At 45.8% G+C, this 18,880-nt stretch overlaps 1 protein-coding gene across 2 annotated transcripts in view; it reads left to right on the top strand.

The window, feature by feature from the left end:
- The window catches only part of SPON1 (spondin 1), a 2,596,838-nt gene that overhangs the window by 1,656,537 nt on the left and 921,421 nt on the right, over positions 1-18,880 (top strand). For both annotated transcript variants that reach the window (XM_075326637.1, XM_075326638.1), the window contains exon 8: positions 10,359-10,560. In XM_075326637.1, the coding sequence (XP_075182752.1) occupies positions 10,359-10,560 (202 nt within the window). The remainder of the gene's footprint in view (positions 1-10,358; positions 10,561-18,880) is intronic.

Raw genomic sequence — 18,880 nt, 5'->3', positions numbered from 1 at the left:
AATTCCTGCACAATGTGATATGCCAATGACAGATATGTACGTCACAATGTTAAGGGGTTAAGACACTTAGAGGTGTGGTCTGAAAGCAAAGTAATTTTTATTCTAAATCAAAATCTATTTTATGATATAATTGAAACTATTTTCTAAGATGCTTGCATTAAAATTTTCTTATTCTTCCCTCACTACACTATCTAACTGCTATTCTATTTTCCCCTATTCCTTTTTGATGATGCTTAATTTGAGAATCTCTTCTATGCTAGGATACTTAAATGAAGCATCATTAGGGTATAGAGGCTGCCGTCACTGCTGCAATCTCTACCTTCTCCCTAAAACAAAGCGTCATCCGTGGTGCTGGTTTCAGTGTCTGGACTAGTCCCTGCGCAATGTGCACTGTGTGCTGTGCACAATGAGGGAACACTGTTTTCAGCTGAGATCAGCTGCAATGACAAGGCAATAGAATGGTGTCAGAATAACTTGCGTGCAGAGACCAGCATTTCCTCCGCAAGAGACATCATTGGTCTTTGCATGTCTGCATGTCGGATAGTCTGAGATCGCTTTGTTGCAAACTCATTGGTGCTAATCTGAGCCAGCAACAGAGAGTGCACCATCATTGTGTGTAACAGTGTGTCCCCCCAGCCTCCACCATAATGTAATCAAGCCTCCAACAGTATTGTAACAGAGTGTCCCTCCCTGGCCTATGTGTCTGGACTTTTATGTAATCAGGCCTAGGTCAACATCTAGTGGATGACTGTGTCTTTGTTCTTCTCTGTATGGGACTCAACCAATACAGACTGTAGTTCCTGGAAACTTTTCCATATAAAGGCACATACTAACAGTGGGTGTAAACCTTTTCCCATTAAGTGGGTGGATCTAAAGAGAGGTGGAAGAATCAGCCACATGTTTTTAGTTAGTTAATGCTTTGCTAGCTGAAGGGCCGAGGATCTGTGCTGAGGGCAGGTCCTTGTGCCTGTGTATTTACTATGGAACATTGAAGATCAGCTGCTACGTGGCATTGTGTTGTCTCAGCCATGCTACCGGATTTAAGGAACTCATCTAGGGACTGTTGTTGCATTTTCCTTGGCGTTGGATTGCTGGGTGGCACCCTGCATCTGTTTTCTTTGTGTGGACTCTAAAGAACCATTTGAATATTGTATGTGTATGCTCCCTGGAGGACAACGGCCCATCAACGTCTGGAAGCAAAACCTCAGAATACAAGAATTGGACTGTAGGGAGCCTACAAACAAAGGCCCGTGAATTAGGAGTCTGCTACAAAGGACTCTCCAAGGAGCAACTAACTGAGGCTTTGGAAGATGGTAGCCTGCAAGATGGCACTGAGGAAATATTTCCACAGAAAGTGGAGGAAAGGAGCTGGAGGTAAATACTCAAAAAAGTCAGTGGGTTGTGTGGTATGAGGAGGAGATGGCAATGCTGGGAGATGAGGCCACCACAGAAGATAAGTGGGAGGCTATTTGCAGAGCTCAAGAGAGGGCAGCATTGCTGGAGAGGAGGCTCACTGTGGTAGCAGCTAGAACCTCCAGACAGACTGTACCCACAGCACCCACCATGAGGGAATTCCCCAGAGTGTCCCGCAAGGACATTAAGCCATTTAATGAGGCTGTGGGTGACATTGAGGGCTTCTTCCAGGACTTTGAGCATCAGTGCCGGTTGATGGAAGTCCCGGAAAAGGATAAAGTTCGACATCTGGTGGGGATCTTAGAGGGTGGAGCTGCTGAAGCTTATAGAGCTATAGACCCTGGAAGAAACCATTCTAGAATATTATGCCATAACCCCAGATACATACCGGGCTCAGTTCTGTACTTTAGCCTGTGATGGGGAAGGGTCTTTCAAAATGTATGCACACAGACTGAAACAAGTATGCCATCGCTGGTTGGAGGGAGAGGGGGCCTTAACTTGGGAGACCTTCTTCCAGGTCATCCTAAAAGAATAGTTCTATGCCAAGTGCCCTACTGAGTTCTGGGAATGGGTGCGAGAGAGGAAACCAGAGACAGTAGGACAAGCTGCAACTCTAGCTGATGAGGTGCTCTAGCTGATGAGGTTAAGCCTCAGTTGAAGAATCTGCTAGCGGATGGAGAAACAATGACCAGCACCCCAACACCAGAGGTTCCTTGTCCTTCAGTACCCAATATTCCTCCACCTCCTAGGTCACCACCTCATGTGGTTACCCATGTGAATGTGCCTCCAGTTGCTCCTACAACATTTTCTGGAATGCGATGAGGAAAGAAAGTAGAAGAGCGAAGATGTTATAGCTGTGGGCATCCCGGACATCCACAGGCCACATGCCCATCTACCCAGTGGAGTCATCCTCCAAATCAACAACCACCTCCAGCACCTACACATCTACATTAGTCACCAAGTTGTCCTACCTACTTCTCCACAATGCAAACTTGAAGGAGTGAGACGCAGTACAGATGTTATCGATGTGGGCGGCCTGTCCATCTACAAAACACTTGCCCGACTGGTCAACTGAGGATTGGCCCTGCACCAAATTGACCTTTTAACTATCTACAGCCAAGTACAATGAGGAAAGAGGTGTCACCCCTTCAAGTTGACTTGCCTAATTACTCAGACACTCATGTTCGACCACTAGGTGTTTTTGGGGTACGGGCCACAGCCTCGAGTTCTTCTTATCTTCCCAGAAAGCACTTACAGGAGGTTTACTGGATGGACAGAGAGTTCTTTGGTTTTTGTGACTCTGGGGGGTTTCTCACAATAGCTGATCTCCGAGTGGTTCGGCCAGACGCGATACAGCCAGTACCAGGGTTTACCATTGAATTGGCTGGAGGACAAAGAAGAAATATCCTAAAACAAGGCCACTCTCACCTCGCCTGGTTGATAAAGCTACCCGCGAAACGTGCGTTCCTTAGGCTTGGTGTGCATCCCCTCCACCTCTGAGTACTGGTATACATATGACTGTTACTTGATTTGTTATATATGTGCTGCTAAAACTCTTGTCTGATCCACTAGGATATGCATAGCACTTTATATGGGACTGTGTGCAATGTTTATGTAATCCCCCTGTTTCTGTGGTAATAGTAATTGTATTGCACATGACACTTTATTCCCTGTATCCTTTGTGGACATGTACTTCCTTGTAGCAATAATGTGATTTAATTAACTATATACTGAATACCTGGATACCCTTTTTGACCCCTGCTCTCCATATGCAAATTATGAGTGTTATCTTATGGTATTTGCCAGCTAATAAAATATTTATTGTTATCCCTTGAACCACAATTCTGTTTTTTTTGTTGAATATCCTAAAACAAGTGTAGAACTGGACTTTGGCTTAGGTGTCAAGCAATGTGTGGTTGGGGTGATGAGCGGCCTACCTGCAGATATTCTCCTAGGCAATGATGTGGGAGATCTACAATGCCGATTTGTGGGTGCAAGAAGCAGAGTTTAAGTCAAGGAGGATACAAACTGGAGCTTGACCAGTCAACTTTACACCTCCACCATACATTAAAGAAGAGGGAGCAAACACAAAATGCCGATGGATTGTCCAGAAAGGAGCCCTGAGTCAGGTCAGCCATGTTTACATGTACTTGACAAGTGACCTGTTGAGGTCACTAGTGCGTACACAACTTGAGAGGGAAGGGGTTATAACAGTGTGTCCCCCCAGCCTGCACCATAATGCAATCAAGCCTCCAGCAGTATTGTAACAGTGTGTCCCTCTTGTATGGACTTTAATGTAATCAGGCCTAGGTCAACAGCTAGTAGGCGACTGTGTCTTTGTTCTTCTCTGCATGGGACACAACCAATACCAGCCTGTAGTTCATGGAAACTTTTCCATATAAAGTCACATACTAAAAGTGGGTGTGAACCCTTTTTCATCCAGTGGGTGGATCTAAGGAGAGGTGGAAGAATCAGCCACATGCTTTTAAATTAGTTAATGCTTTGCTGGCTGGAGGGTAAAGGATCTGTGCTGAGGGCAGGTTCTGGTGCTTGTGTATGGACTATGGGACATTGAAGATCAGCTGCTACATGGGATTGTGTTGTCTCAGCCATGCTACCGGATTTAACCCCTTAAGGACGAAGCCAGTTTTGTATTTAATGCCCAGGCCATTTTTTGTAATTTTGACCAGTTTCACTTTATAAGGTTATAACTTTGGAATGCTTCAATAGATCCCGGTGATTCTGAGATTGTTTTTTTCGTGACATATTGGGCTTCATGTTAGTGGTAAATTTAGGATGATTTTTTTATTTTATTTGTGAAAAATCTGAAATTTGACAAAAAAAATTAAAATTTTTCAATTTTCAAACGTTTAATTTTTATGCCCATAAACCAGAGAGTTATGTCACACAAAATAGTTAATAAATAACATTTCCCACTTGTCTACTTTACATCAGCACAATTTTTGAAACAAATTTTTTTGGGGTTAGGAAGTTAGAAGGGTTCAAAGTTCATCAGCAATTTCCCATTTTTTCAACAAAATGTACAAAACCTTTTTTTAGGGACTACATCACATTTGAAGTGACTTTGAGAAGCCTAGGTGAAAGAAAATACCCAAAAGTGACACCATTCTAAAAACTGCACCCCTCAAAGTACTCAAAACCACATCCAAGAAGTTTATTAACCCTTCAGGTGCTTCACAGGAACTAAAGTAATGTGGAATGAAAAAAAATAAAAATTAACATTTTACCTAAAAATGTTGCTTTAGCACTAATTTTCTTACTTTTTCAAGAGGTAACACCAAACATTGGACCCCACACTTTGTTACCACCTTTCTTATGAGCGTGCAAATACCCCACATGTGGTCAGAAACTTTTGTTTGGGCAAATGGGAGGGCTTGGAACGAAAGGAGCAATATTTGAATTTTGGAAAGCAAATTTGGCTGAAACAGATTGGGGGCACCATGTTGCATTTACAGATCCCCTAAGGTACCTAAACAGCAGAAACCCCCCTCAAGTGACCCCATTTTGGAAACTAGACCCCTTAAGGCTTCTATCTAGAGGTATAGTGAGCATTTTCGACCCACAGGTACTTCACAGATTTTGATAACGTTACGTTGTCATATTGAAAATTGTCATTTTTTTCTCAAAAATGTTGCTTTAGCATCAATTTTCTCACTTTTTCAGGAGGTTATTCCAAAAATTTGACCAAAACCTTTGTTACCCACTTTTTTATGAGCGCGGTGATACCTCACATATGGTCTGAAACCTTTGTTTGGACAAATGGGAGGGCTTGGAACGAAAGGAGCAATATTTTAATTTTGGAAAGGAAATTTGGCTGAAAAAGATTGTGGGCACCATGTCGCATTTGGAGGACCCCTAAGGTACGTAAACAGCAAAAAAACACCACAAGTGACCCCATATTGGAAGCTAGGCCTCTCAAGCAATTTATCTAGATGTTTGGTGAGTACCCTAAACCCCCAGATGCTTCACAGAAGTTTATAACGTTGAGCCATGAAAATAAAAAAATAAAATTTTACCACAAAATTGTTACTTTAACCAGGTAGCTTTTTTTCCACAAGGGTAACAGGAAAAAATCACCATGAAATTTATTGTGCAATTTCTCTTGAGTTTGGTGATATCTTATATATGGTGGAAATCAACTGTTTGGGCACACGCCAGGGCTCGGAAGGGAAGGAGTGCAATTTGACTGCAAAATTGGCTGGAATCAATAGCGGATGCCATGTTGCATTAGGAGAGCCCTTGAAGTGCCTAAACAGTGGAGGTCCCCCACAAGTGACCCCATTCTGGAAAAAATAGACCCCTCAAGGATTTTATCTAGATGTTTGGTGAGTACCCTGAACCCCCAGGTGCTTCACAGAAGTTTATAATGTTGAGCTGTGAAAATAAAAAAAATACATTTTTACCACAAAATTATTATTTCAACCAAATAGCTTTTTTTTTTAACAAGAGTAAAAGGAAAAAAATCAGAAAAAAATGTATTGTGCAATTTCTCCGGAGTATGCTGATACCTTATGTGTGGTGGAAATCAACTGTTTGGGTGCACAGCAGGGTTCGGAAGGGAAAAAGTGTCATTTGACTGAACAATTGGCTGGAATAATTAGTGAATGCTATGTCGCATTTGGAAAGCCCCTACGGTGCCTAAACAGTGGAGGTCCCCCACAAGTGACCCCATTCTGGAAACAAGACACCTTAAGGCTTTTATCTAGGTGTATATTGAGCATTTTGAATCCACAAATACTTCACAGAATTTGATAAGCTTAGGTTGCCATATTGAAAATTTTCATTTTTTTCACAAAAATGTTGATTTAGCATCACATTTCTCACTTTTTCAAGAGGCAACAACAAAACGTGGACCACACAGATTGTTATCCAATTTCTTGTGAGCGCAGGGACACCTCACATGTGGCCAAAAACCTCTGTTTGGATAAATGGGAGGGCTTGGAATGGAAGGAGCACCATTTGAATTTTGGAAAAGTTGAAATAAATTGCGCGCACCATGTCACATTAGCAGGGCCCCTTGGGTACCTATACATCAGAAAACCCCCACAAGTGACCCCATTTTGGAAACTGGACCCCTCAAGGCTTTTATTCAGGAGTATAGTAAGCATTTTGAATCCACAGGTACTTCACAAAAATGTTGCTGTAGCAACAATATTCTCACTGTTAGGCTATGTGGCCATGATCCAGCAACACAGCGTCTATTACACAGTGTCAGCCTTCCTGCAGAGATGTGAGTGTTGTCCACGGGAGAACGCAGCAGCCCATGCCCACAATTTGGGTTCAGGTTGCTGTGGACTTTAGCTCTATTCTACCTGCAGAGAGCACTCTTGTCTCCGCAGCATAAATTGACATGCTGAGGCTCGGGAAGCTGCACCACAGGTTGGTTTATGCTGCGGAGAAAAGAAGCACAGTGGCATGGGATTTCTAAAAATCCTTCCACTGTGCTTCTACTGCACAACACAGCGTTATGGATGCAGGGAAAACACTCTGCGCCCAAAATGCTGCAAACCCTGATTGTGGGCACATAGCCTAAAATGTTACAATGAATGAATGGATAGATGTCAAACATATATAACGTCCCACCCCCCTGCATATTCTAAGCTGGCGCCCTTTAGTGCCTTTCATGTAGCACTAAAGGGTGCCTAGCTTTGTATTTAGCATAAAAAAGAAAAAAAATAATTAAAATAAATGACGTGGGGTCCCCCCTATTTTTGATAGCCAGCTATGGTAAAGCAGACAGCTGTAGCCTGCAAACCACAGCTGACAGCTTCATCTTGTCTGGTGATCAATGTGGAGAGCTCCCCAAGCTGTTTTTTTTTAATTATTTATAAATAAATAATTAAAAAACAAACAAATGTGGGGTCCCCCAAATTAGATCACCAGCCAAGGTGAAGCTGACAGCTGGGGTCTGGTATTCTCAGGGTGGGAAGAGCCATGGTTATTGGACTCTTCCCAGCCTAAAAATAGCAGGTCGCAGCCACCCCAGAAGTGGCGCATCAATTAGATGTGCCAATCCTGGCGCTTCGCCCCACCTCATCCCGTTGCCCTGGTGCGGTGGCAAACTGGGTAATAAATGGAGTTGATACTAGATGTGTAATGTCACCTGGCATCAAGCCCAGCAATTAGTGATGTCACGGCATCTATTTGATAAAAAACATAACTAATTGACAGTAATAAAAAAAAAAATTGACAACAAAAAAAAAATAATTTGAAAAAATACTCCCCAAAACATTCCCTCTTTCACCAATTTATTGAAAAGAAAAAAAAAATGGGTCCCCTGTAATCCATTTTGGAGGTCCCATGAAGATTCTAGACCTTCTAGAATATGGGGGCACGTTCAGGGAACGTATCCCCCATTTTCTAGGAGTGCAGACCCTCTATTTGAGGAGACTGGGTGCAAAGAATCTGCACCTATTCTCCCCGGGTCACAGCTGCAGTGTGCCGAGCAGCCAGCACAGCTCTCTGAACACAGGAAGCTGGCTGTCAGCTGCTCTGCACATGTGACCAGCATGCACTGTGAAGGAGGAGAAATCGCTGTGGATGAAGGCTGTAAAAGGTACGGGGGACACCGGGGAACACCGGGGGGGGGAATAGGGGGTGACCTGGCAGGGCTTGGGGAGCAGCTTTTTGTCGCATGTGTCATGGCACATGCGACAGAAACCAGAGGAAAAGGGTAAATGCGGCCGGCGCGCTGCTGTGTGCGCCAGTGTGCACGCGGCCATCTTGGATTTTTGGGAGGGGGTGGTCGGGGGGGCACTTTGGCGACACTGGGGGACCGGAGGGGACCCAGGAGGAGATGTATCTCCCATCTGACATGTTTGTTTATGCCAGGTGGGAGATAAATCATTTTTTACGGTGCTGTCATTTACTGTAACATGATCATCGGTACATGGTGTATACCGGTGATCACGTGAGCGGGGACCGGAAAAACCGGCCTGAATCATGATCTCCAGGATCTCAGCTACCCCCGGTAGCTGAAATCCCGGAGACTTTCTGGCTCTGGGGGGAGCTATACCCTTTTTTCCGATCGCCATAAAAAAGCGGTGGATCAGAAGAAGTACCCTTAATTACCGCTGTTAAAAGGCGTATCAGCGGTTGTTAAGGGGTTAAGGGACTCATCTAAGAACTGTTGCATTTTCATTGGCGTCGGATTGCTGTGTGGTGCCCTGGTTCTGTTTTCTTTGTGTGGACTCATTGTGGACTCTAAAGAACCATTTGGATATTGGATGTTTTATGCTCACTGCCTCAATAAAACTTGTTGGATTGTTCATCGGCCTGGTGTCCCTGCCTGCTCTGTCGCATACCCCGTCACATTGTGCACGTTGCACAGTTTGCATTGCTCTGGGCCCAGCCCAGCCCTTCAAACAATTTTCACTGATAATGTGTCATTTCAGTTAGGAGGCAGAGGCTGTGGCAGTGATGGAAATATGTTGGGTGTGCTAGTGTTATATAGAGTAATGGCTTTTTTAACTAAACATTTTTCAGAACTTTCTATAATGGATGAATGGAAAAACTTATGACACACCCACCAGGGCCGTGGGGCACTTGGATCCAGGCCTGTTCTGTTGCGAGGTCACGGTGGCAGGGCCCAACTCTGTGACTCTGGCTGTATCGTTTAAATAAGGGATATTTACATGGTGATGAGTCGTGACGCCACCTGTGGTATTTGACAATGTATGGCCGATGCTGCTGGATGGCACCGCTGGGGCAGATGGTGGATGCAGCTATGATGGTACAGCTCCCCACAGGTGGACCTGGGCCCCAGGGCAGCTGTGGGTAGGCATTAGCGGATGAAGTTTTTGAATAGTGCGGGGCTGTCGGCTCAAACAATGAATCCAGGACACAGCGGGATGCAGTCATTAGCTGTTTACTCACAGTTGGCAGTTCCAGGTTATCATGGCCGGCCGTTCAAATACTGCCCTTGAAGTGCTGAGTCCTGTGGTAACGGGATCCAGCCAATGCTCAGGTAATTTGGAGGCACAAAACCGGTGTCCCTTTCTGCAGTCCCTTTCCTGGGTTGGCTTCGCCCTCATGCCCTGCGCCTCACACACAGTGCCCTGAGTCGGTGTCCGCGGACCTTGCTTAGGAGGCTCCTCTGCCCTGTCCCCTAGCACTCTGTGGTCACCTTTCATCAGATTTGCGTGTGACTGCGGCTTTAGCACATAAAGATACCTCAGCCTCCGGTTTACTAGCTGAGCCTGGTTGTTCTCCACTAGTCCAGGGGCCGGTTCCCCCTTGTGGCCTAGTCCCTCCACACTGGTGCATCGCATATGGACGCGAGGCCCACGGGTGGATCTCTCACTGACCATGACTCTGGGACCCCTTCTTTCTCTCCTGATTCCTTGTCCTGGGACAAGCTACAACAGCTCCAGTCCTCAGGACCTCTCTCTCCCTTCCAGCGTTGTCCTTCTATGGTCTGTGTCCTTGTTCTACCTTATTACTCCCACTACCTAAGCTCCACCTTCAGACAGGCTCAGGGGTTGTGCTCAACCTGGCCCTGGCCCTGACCCTGGCCCAAAGTGGTGTGTGGACAACAGCCTGTGCCCTTTGCTTACCAAGGAATGGGGTACCACACCTCTGGTTGAGGTGCAGTACTTCTGTGGTGACTGGACCCTCAGGGGCGCCACACTTACACTTTGCAATAGTATCTGAGCAATTATTTTGTATTTTGATCACACCATTCATTTATAAAAACTACCAAATGGACCCTCATCCTCATATGCTATCTGCTTATTAAATATTAAAATATAAGCTAAAGAACAAAGCTGCTTTCTAAATGTCAATTGATATAAATAGAACACTTTATGTTTACAGTACATTCTTCCATAATGCCATGCTAAGATTGAAACTGTTTTTTACATAGGAGAAATTGTACTTTCGTTTTCAATTTGTTTTGTCGTTTTTTTTTCCTTTTTTTTGGGCAGGAGAGCTGCTCCATCTGCTGAGTTCTCAGTTGACAGGACTCGACATCTGATGTCTTTCTTGGCCATGATGGGACCAAGCCCCGACTGGAATGTTGGACTGTCTGCCGAAGATCTCTGTACTAAAGAGTGTGGCTGGGTCCAAAGAGTCATCCAGGACCTAATCCCATGGGATGCAGGCACTGACAGTGGGGTTACTTATGAGGTATTTTCATGTTTTAAGTAAAGAAAGCTGAATGAGCTCTCCATTTTGTATCTTGTAAAGATTTACATTGAGGTATTTCTTTGCTTCCTGGACATTTGTCCTTCAGTAATCTAATTACAGCTATGCAGGGATATTTCTTATTAGTGTATGCAGTCAGCGGTGGAACATATGTATCACTCCAGCAGCGGTTGAACCGCTCGGATCCAGGTGTCGCCACTCGTGGCTCGAGAGTCTCCGGACCCGGGGGCTCAGGGTCACTCTAAAACGTGATGGGGGGTTATTTACACGGCAATTGGATAGTTTGTGATGTCACCTGTGGTGTGCGGTAATAAGGAGTACTGCCGCTGCCGTTGGGAGTACCCGGGGTGATGGAGTGGGGCAGCTAGATGTCGTTACCCTCCACTGGTAGGGGAAGGCCCCAGGACTCTGGATGGTAGGAGGGATTGCAGGGGGAGTGCCGGCTCGCTGGTAGCAGGGGCTGATCAGGTACTGACTCAGAAGGAAAGCAAATGCTCACAACGTGGTAAACCAAGTCTCAGTGTGCCACTGCCCTCTTGGGGGAGATCGTTCGGGTTCCATCCCCTGCAGTACTGCCTGATGGTCCAGAGCCTGCTTCCGTGCACAGATTTTAGTAGTGTCCAAGTAGCCTGTAAGCTTGAAGCTGTCCGGCCCCGCTCCCTACTATGGGTAGTAGAGGAGCTTGCTCTCAGGAGCTCACGCTTGGGATTTCAGTGGGCTGCTTTGTTTGGAAAGCCCTATCCCCCTCGTTGCGCTAGTGCCCCCGATTAGAGATGAGCCACCACCCTAGTGTTCGAGTTAGGTTCGGTTCGTCGAACTGCGGGTGTGTTCGTTGAACATTCGATGAACGTTCGTCAAACCCCATTAAAAACCATGGCAGGCAAACACAAACACATAGAAAACACCTTCTAATGTGTCCAAAAGGTGACAAACAACTCAGAAGACACCACAAACACATGGAAAAGTGACAAGTACATACAGTTAGGTCCAGAAATATTTGGACAGTGACACAAGTTTTGTTATTTTAGCTGTTTACAAAAACATGTTCAGAAATACAATTATATATATAATTTGGGCTGAAAGTGCACACTCCCAGCTGCAATATGAGAGTTTTCACATCCAAATCGGAGAAAGGGTTTAGGAATCATAGCTCTGTAATGCATAGCCTCCTCTTTTTCAAGGGACCAAAAGTAATTGGACAAGGGACTCTAAGGGCTGCAATTAACCCTGAAGGCGTCTCCCTCGTTAACCTGTAATCAATGAAGTAGTTAAAAGGTCTGGGGTTGATTACAGGTGTGTGGTTTTGCATTTGGAAGCTGTTGCTGTGACCAGACAACATGCGGTCTAAGGAACTCTCAATTGAGGTGAAGCAAAACATCCTGAGGCTGAAAAAAAGAAAAAATCCATCAGAGAGATAGCAGACATGCTTGGAGTAGCAAAATCAACAGTCGGGTACATTCTGAGAAAAAAGGAATTGACTGGTGAGCTTGGGAACTCAAAAAGGCCTGGGCGTCCACGGATGACAACAGTGGTGGATGATCGCTGCATACTTTCTTTGGTGAAGAAGAACCCGTTCACAACATCAACTGAAGTCCAGAACACTCTCAGTGAAGTAGGTGTATCTGTCTCTAAGTCAACAGTAAAGAGAAGACTCCATGAAAGTAAATACAAAAGGTTCACATCTAGATGCAAACCATTCATCAATTCCAAAAATAGACAGGCCAGAGTTAAATTTGCTGAAAAACACCTCATGAAGCCAGCTCAGTTCTAGAAAAGTATTCTATGGACAGATGAGACCAAGATCAACCTGTACCAGAATGATGGGAAGAAAAAAGTTTGGAGAAGAAAGGGAACGGCACATGATCCAAGGCACACCACATCCTCTGTAAAACATGGTGGAGGCAACGTGATGACATAGGCATGCATGGCTTTCAATGGCACTGGGTCACTTGTGTTTATTGATGACATAACAGCAGACCAGAGTAGCCGGATGAATTCTGAAGTGTACCGGGATATACTTTCAGCCCAGATTCAGCCAAATGCCGCAAAGTTGATCGGACGGCGCTTCATAGTACAGATGGACAATGACCCCAAGCATACAGCCAAAGCTACCCAGGAGTTCATGAGTGCAAAAAAGTGGAACATTCTGCAATGGCCAAGTCAATCACCAGATCTTAATCCAATTGAGCATGCATTTCACTTGCTCAAATCCAGACTTAAGACGAAAAGACCCACAAACAAGCAAGACCTGAAGGCTACGGCTGTAAAGGCCTGGCAAAGCATTAAGAAGGAGGAAACCCAGCGTTTGGTGATGTCCATGGGTTCCAGACTTAAGGCAGTGATTGCCTCCAAAGGATTCGCAACAAAATATTGAAAATAAAAATATTTTCTTTGGGTTTGGTTTATTTGTCCAATTACTTTTGACCTCCTAAAATGTGGAGTGTTTGTAAAGAAATGTGTACAATTCCTACAATTTCTATCAGATATTTTTGTTCAAACCTTCAAATTAAACGTTACAATCTGCACTTGAATTCTGTTGTAGAGGTTTCATTTCAAATCCAATGTGGTGGCATGCAGAGCCCAACTCGCGAAAATTGTGTCACTGTCCAAATATTTCTGGACCTAACTGTATACTCATGCTGAAAGAAAAGAGCTGGACGAGTAAAAGGAGGAGAAGACAAAGATATAGGCATGTCATGCCCTTCTAAAATCATGTAAAACACAGCAAGTGGACTCCAACAAGAGTCTCCATTTTTTCTAAAAATTTGGCCACAGACACCACTTAAGTGGCATCAATTGTTCCACAGTTGTAAGCTTAAAATGTTGATTTGCATAAAGCACAATCAAAAATACACAAGCCTTTACTCTCCCCAGGATGACACAAGGGTAGAAAAATCCTTGCGGATCCATGACTTGTTCATCTTGATCAATGTTAGTCTGTCCACATTGTCACTGGACAGACGCGTGCGCTTATCTGTCAGCACACCCCCAGCAGCACGGAATACATGTTCCGAGAGAACGCTGGCTGCGGGACACGACAAGATCTCCAAGGCATAAGTGGTGAAATCAGGCCATTTTTCCAAATTGGAAGCCCAAAATGAGCAAGGCTCCAGTTGCAGAGTCATGGCATCGATATTCACTTGGAGATACTCCTCCTGTATCATCCTCTCCAGGCGTTGACTATGTGTCAGACTTCTTGTGTCTTGTGGCTTTGCAAAGGATGGTCTAAAAAATTAATGAAACTATTCCATAAAATTGCTGTTACCACCAGATACGGTGTTGCTGGTACAGTTTGAGTGATGATGACTCAACAGTCCCATGGTTGGCAAGTTAGAACTGTGAGATTCACTCTGTGCACCACTGGTGTTTAGTGGAAAAGCCAATCTCATATTGTGTAACAGCTTGTTCTGATACTCCTGCATACGTGCGTCCCTTTCTATGGCAGGAATTATTTTGCCAAATTTTGACTTGTACCTGAGATCTAAGAGTGTGGCAACCCAGTAGTCAGCATTACTTCGAATTCTGACAATCCGATAGTCATGTTGTAGGTAGTGCAGCAAGAAGGCACTCATGTGTCTTGCGCATCCAGGAATACCAAGTCCATGCTTTGTTGGTGGCGGCGAGGTGAGAATCATGCTTCCTTCCTCTGCCCTCTCCCCAAAACCTCGCACAACAGAAATGTGATCATGTCTTCCTCATCTGCTGAGTCTTTCATGCCCATCGCCAGTTCGTCCTCCATTTCTTCCTTGGCTCCTGCACCTTCCTCAACAGTTTGTCTGCTACCATGCGCCCTTGTTAATCCCTGTCCCCCACCGTCCCATGCCTGCCGCCTTGGTGCTGCTGTCTGTCTGGACCTTGTAGATCTTGGCATCCCTTCCGCATATGAATCCTCCTGTACTTCCTCCCCTTCCTCTAGTCCCACCACCTGACTCCAAATACTGTTTAGAGTGTACTCCAGCATGTAAATGACTGGAATTGTCATGCTGATAATGGCATAGTCAGCGCTAAACATCTTTGTCGTCATGTCGAAACTGTGCAGAAGGGTGCTTAGGTCCTTGATCTGATACCACTCCAGCAGCGTGATCTGCCCCATCTCTGTATCTCGTTGGCCCAGGCTATATGTCATAACGTATTACACCAGGGCTCGGCAGTGCTGCCAAAGTCGCTGCAACATGTGGAGAGTCTAATTCCAGCGTGTCGGCACATCACATTTGAGCCAGTGAACTGGCAAGCCGAAAGACTTCTGGAGCGATGCAAGTCGTTGAGCTGTGGGGTGTGAACGGCGGACGTGAGCACATAGTGACCGTGCCCTCTGCAGAAGCCCATCTAGGCCGGGATAGTGGGTTAAATATTACTGGACAACAAGGTTCAACACGTGAGCCATACAAAGCACGTGTGTCACATTGCCCTGGCGAAGGACCGCATCCAGGTTTGCAGCATTGTCGCATACGGCCTTCCTTGGCTGCAGGTTGAGTGGAGACAACCATTGGTGAAAGTCGGTCTCCAAAGCTGACAACAACTCCTCAGCTGTGTGATTCACATTTCCCAGACATTTCAACGTAAAGACCGCCTTTGGGCTCTGCTGCCAGCATAGTAAGGAGGTGTGTGGGATTCCTTGTGCACAGTTACAATGCTGGTGGCCTGACCAGAAAAGCTTTGGGCGGAGGTGGAGGACCTAGACGAGGTGGAAGAGGCAGAAGCAGTTGAGGAACTTCTACATACAGAGGATTGACGCACAACTCGTGGGGACGGCAAGACTTGTGCAGCAGACTCTTCTCCATCTCTCACCATAGTTACCCAGTGCCCAGTCAGCAACATGTATCGCCCCTGTCCATGCTTACTGGTCCAAATATCTGTGGTGAAATGCACCCTGTCACACACAGTTTCTTAAGGAAGCGGTGATGTTGTGTGCGACATGCTGGTGTAGCGCAGACACACCTTTCTTGGAGAACTAGTGGCGACTGGGCATCTGGTACTGGGGCACTGCGACGGACATAAGGTCTCGAAAATCCTGTGCGTCCACCATGAGAAAAGGCAGCATTTCTGTAGCCAACAGCTTGCAGATGCTGAAAGTCAACCTCTTAGCTTTGTCATGGCTAGGAGAAAATGGTCTTTTACTTGTCCACATCTGAGGGACTGAGGGCTGGCTGCTGTGCTGAGACGGCATTGAGTAGGGTGTCCTTGGCAAACTGCTGGTCGGTGAGGAAGGTGCAGGCGGAGACCTAATGTTGCTTTCATCCAAAGGTGGTGCTCTTAATGTCTGAGAGAGCTCAACACCAGCAGCTGATTCCCCTTCCAAAACAACTGATGACCTGCCAATCACACTGCCTGTTGCGGGTAAAGAGGTGGAAGGTCTGCATCGAAAAGCATGTGTGACTGCTGTCCCCACAGTCACAGAGGATGAAGAGCACGTGGATGCACTTGATAGGGCAGACGGTGATTGGCCCGCCACGCTAGGCCGCATTGTAGCACAGTGAGCTTCCCACTGCGACTTATGCTTCATATCCATGTGACGCTTCATGGACAAAGTACTCAAACTAGTGAGTTTTTGGCCTCTGCTTAGACATTGGTGACAAATCTTACAGATGACATGAGTTGGGTGATCCTTTGCGATGTTAAAAAAGACCCAGGCTAGGCAAGGCTTAGAGCCTTAGAGCAGAGGCAGAGTTGTGGATGAGGATGCAGTTGTTGACATGCTTCCAGTACACCGTCTCTGTCCAGGAAGGCGCAACCTAATTTCGTCGGCACTAGCATCCTCCTCCACCTCCTCTGCTGACCTCATCGACTGCCTGACTTAGGTTTGACAGTAAGTGGGATCTACAACCTCATCATCACCCTGTGTGTTCTCACTCTCCTCGTCCTCAGAGCCAACCTCTTTTTGCCCTGACCGAATAGTTAAGTTGTCATTCCAATCAGGTATCTGAGTCTCATCAGCATGTTCCTCATTTTCTCTACCAAGAGGAGTTACAGTTTGGGAATAAGGGTCTACATTATGCTCAGAACCATCTTCATCTGGGCCTGGATCCAACTCACAAAGCTTCTGGGCATCAGTGCAGATCATTTCCTTGTCTGGACTCACTGCAGCTTTGGAGCAGACCTCTGATTCCCAGGCTATAGTGTGACTGAACAGCTCTGCAGACTTCACCATCTCTGTTACCCCATACTCAGCAGGGCGGGTGGAGACTTGAGAACTGGTAGGAAGCAAGTGCGATTGGGGGTGACACCTCAGAGGACTGGAATATTTGGGATGTTGAAGTTGAAGTGGAGGAGAGGCCACTTGATGGAGCACTTGAGATCCATTCATGCACCTGCTCTTTTGGTGCCTCATTTACATTTGGTAGCGATGGTCATGTCAGTAAGAAAGGGATCCTATCAGATTGTCCACGGAAAGAAGTAGACATCTTATTTTGGCTAGAAGATGGTCTTTCTTCAGCAGATACTACTGTTGCTTTACCATCTACCCCACAGACACAAACTTTTTTTCCCTTTCCAACACGCCTGTTCCCCTTTCCACCAGCATCTGGCCTTTTGCCATTCATTTATTATGTGAACAAATTGCAACTGTTTGTTGCAGTTAAAAATTGGCTACTACAGATGGAGAGGTGGGGTAGCTTTCTTGACAGCAGTGGTACGTCACTGACTATCACACACTGATACTATGCCCAAGGGATTGCCTGTACTAGCTGCAGTTAAAAATTGGCTACTACAGATGGAGAGGTCGGGTAGCTTTCTAGACAGCAGTGCTACGCCACTATCACACACTGATACTATGCCCAAAGGAATTGCTTGAGCTGATTTGGACAGATGCTGTGAAAAACACTTGCACAGAGCTGGCACAAACCTGCCTAGCAAAAATTGCTATAAATTGCTCTAATCTAGCCCTGAAAAGGACTGAAGTTACAACTAGTCCTTACTCCCTAAACCAATGTCTCGATTGCATTTTATAGTGACCACAGCAGCAGCAGTGGGAGCAGTGACTGACACACAACCGCAGCACTGAGATAATGGCGGCGATGAGGATAATAGCCGGGTCTTATAGGGCAAGGACATGTGACATACACAGCCAATGACACATGCCCTTGCTTGTCTGCCAAAAATGCACTTTGCTGTGTGTGTGTCTGTGATTGGCTGACAGCCTGCCCACCCCACTGGACGTGCAGTTAGGAAAAAAAAATGGTGATTGCCATTATTTCAGCACTCAGCAGCACTGATCTAAACCCCGTCCCCCATGCATACTATATGCTGAATTTGGATAATATTATTAACATTGAATGACAGTATTACTTTGAAAAGCCAGCTAGTAACTATCTACGCTTTTGGTGATCGAACAGTTATCGAACGGTAACTCGAAATGTCGAACGTGAAGCTAATCATTCGAGTTCGTCGAAGGACTCGAACATCGCCAAAAACAGGTCGAACTTGAGATTGGCGAACAGTTCGATTAGAACACCGCTCATCTCTACTAAGGAGCCGGACAGACCACAAGTAGTGCCTTTTATACCAAACTAGAACAATTAATTCCATTTCCTAAAGATTTAGGGGTACTTGTCACATAGCGAGATGGCTAGCAAGATCGCTGCTGAGTCACGGTTTTTGTGATGCACCAGTGACCTCATTAGCGATCTCGCTGTGTGTGACACTGAGCAGCGATTTGGCCCCTGCTGTGAAATCGCTGCTCGTTACACACAGTGCTGGTTCATTTTTTGGACGTTGCTCTCCCGTTGTGAAGCATACATCGCTGTGTTTGACAGTGAGACAGCAACAATCTGAATGTGCAGGGAGCAGGGAGCCGGCGTCTGGAAGCTGCGGACGCCGGTAACCAAGGTACACATCGGGTAACCAAGCAAAGCGCTTTGCTTAGTTACCCGATATTTACCTTGGTTACTAGCGTACGCCGCTCTCACGCTGCCAGTGCCGGCTGTCTGCTCCCTTTACATGTAGCCAGAGTACACATCGGGTAAATAAGCAAAGTAGTTTGCTTATTAACCCGATGTGTACTGTGGCTACGATTGCAGGGAGCCAGCGCTAAGAGGTGTGCGCTGGTAATCAAGGTAAATATCGGGTAACCAAGCGAAACATTTTGCTTAGTTACCCGATATTTACCTTGGTTACCAAGCGCAGCATCGTTTCCACGAATCGCTGGTGGCTGGTCACTGGTCACTGGTGAACTCTGCCTGATTGACATCTCACCAGCGACCATGTAGCGACGCACCAGCGATCCTGACCAGGTCATATCGTGGTCGGAATCGCTGGTACGTCGTTTAGTACCCTTAGCCCACCTGTAAACAATCATATCAAAGCT

This window comes from Anomaloglossus baeobatrachus, chromosome 10 (genome assembly GCF_048569485.1).
Source record: "Anomaloglossus baeobatrachus isolate aAnoBae1 chromosome 10, aAnoBae1.hap1, whole genome shotgun sequence".
Classification (NCBI taxonomy): Eukaryota; Metazoa; Chordata; class Amphibia; order Anura; family Aromobatidae; genus Anomaloglossus; species Anomaloglossus baeobatrachus.
The sequence above is the reverse complement of the archived record's forward strand: the minus strand, read 5'-3'. Positions and strand labels throughout refer to the sequence as shown.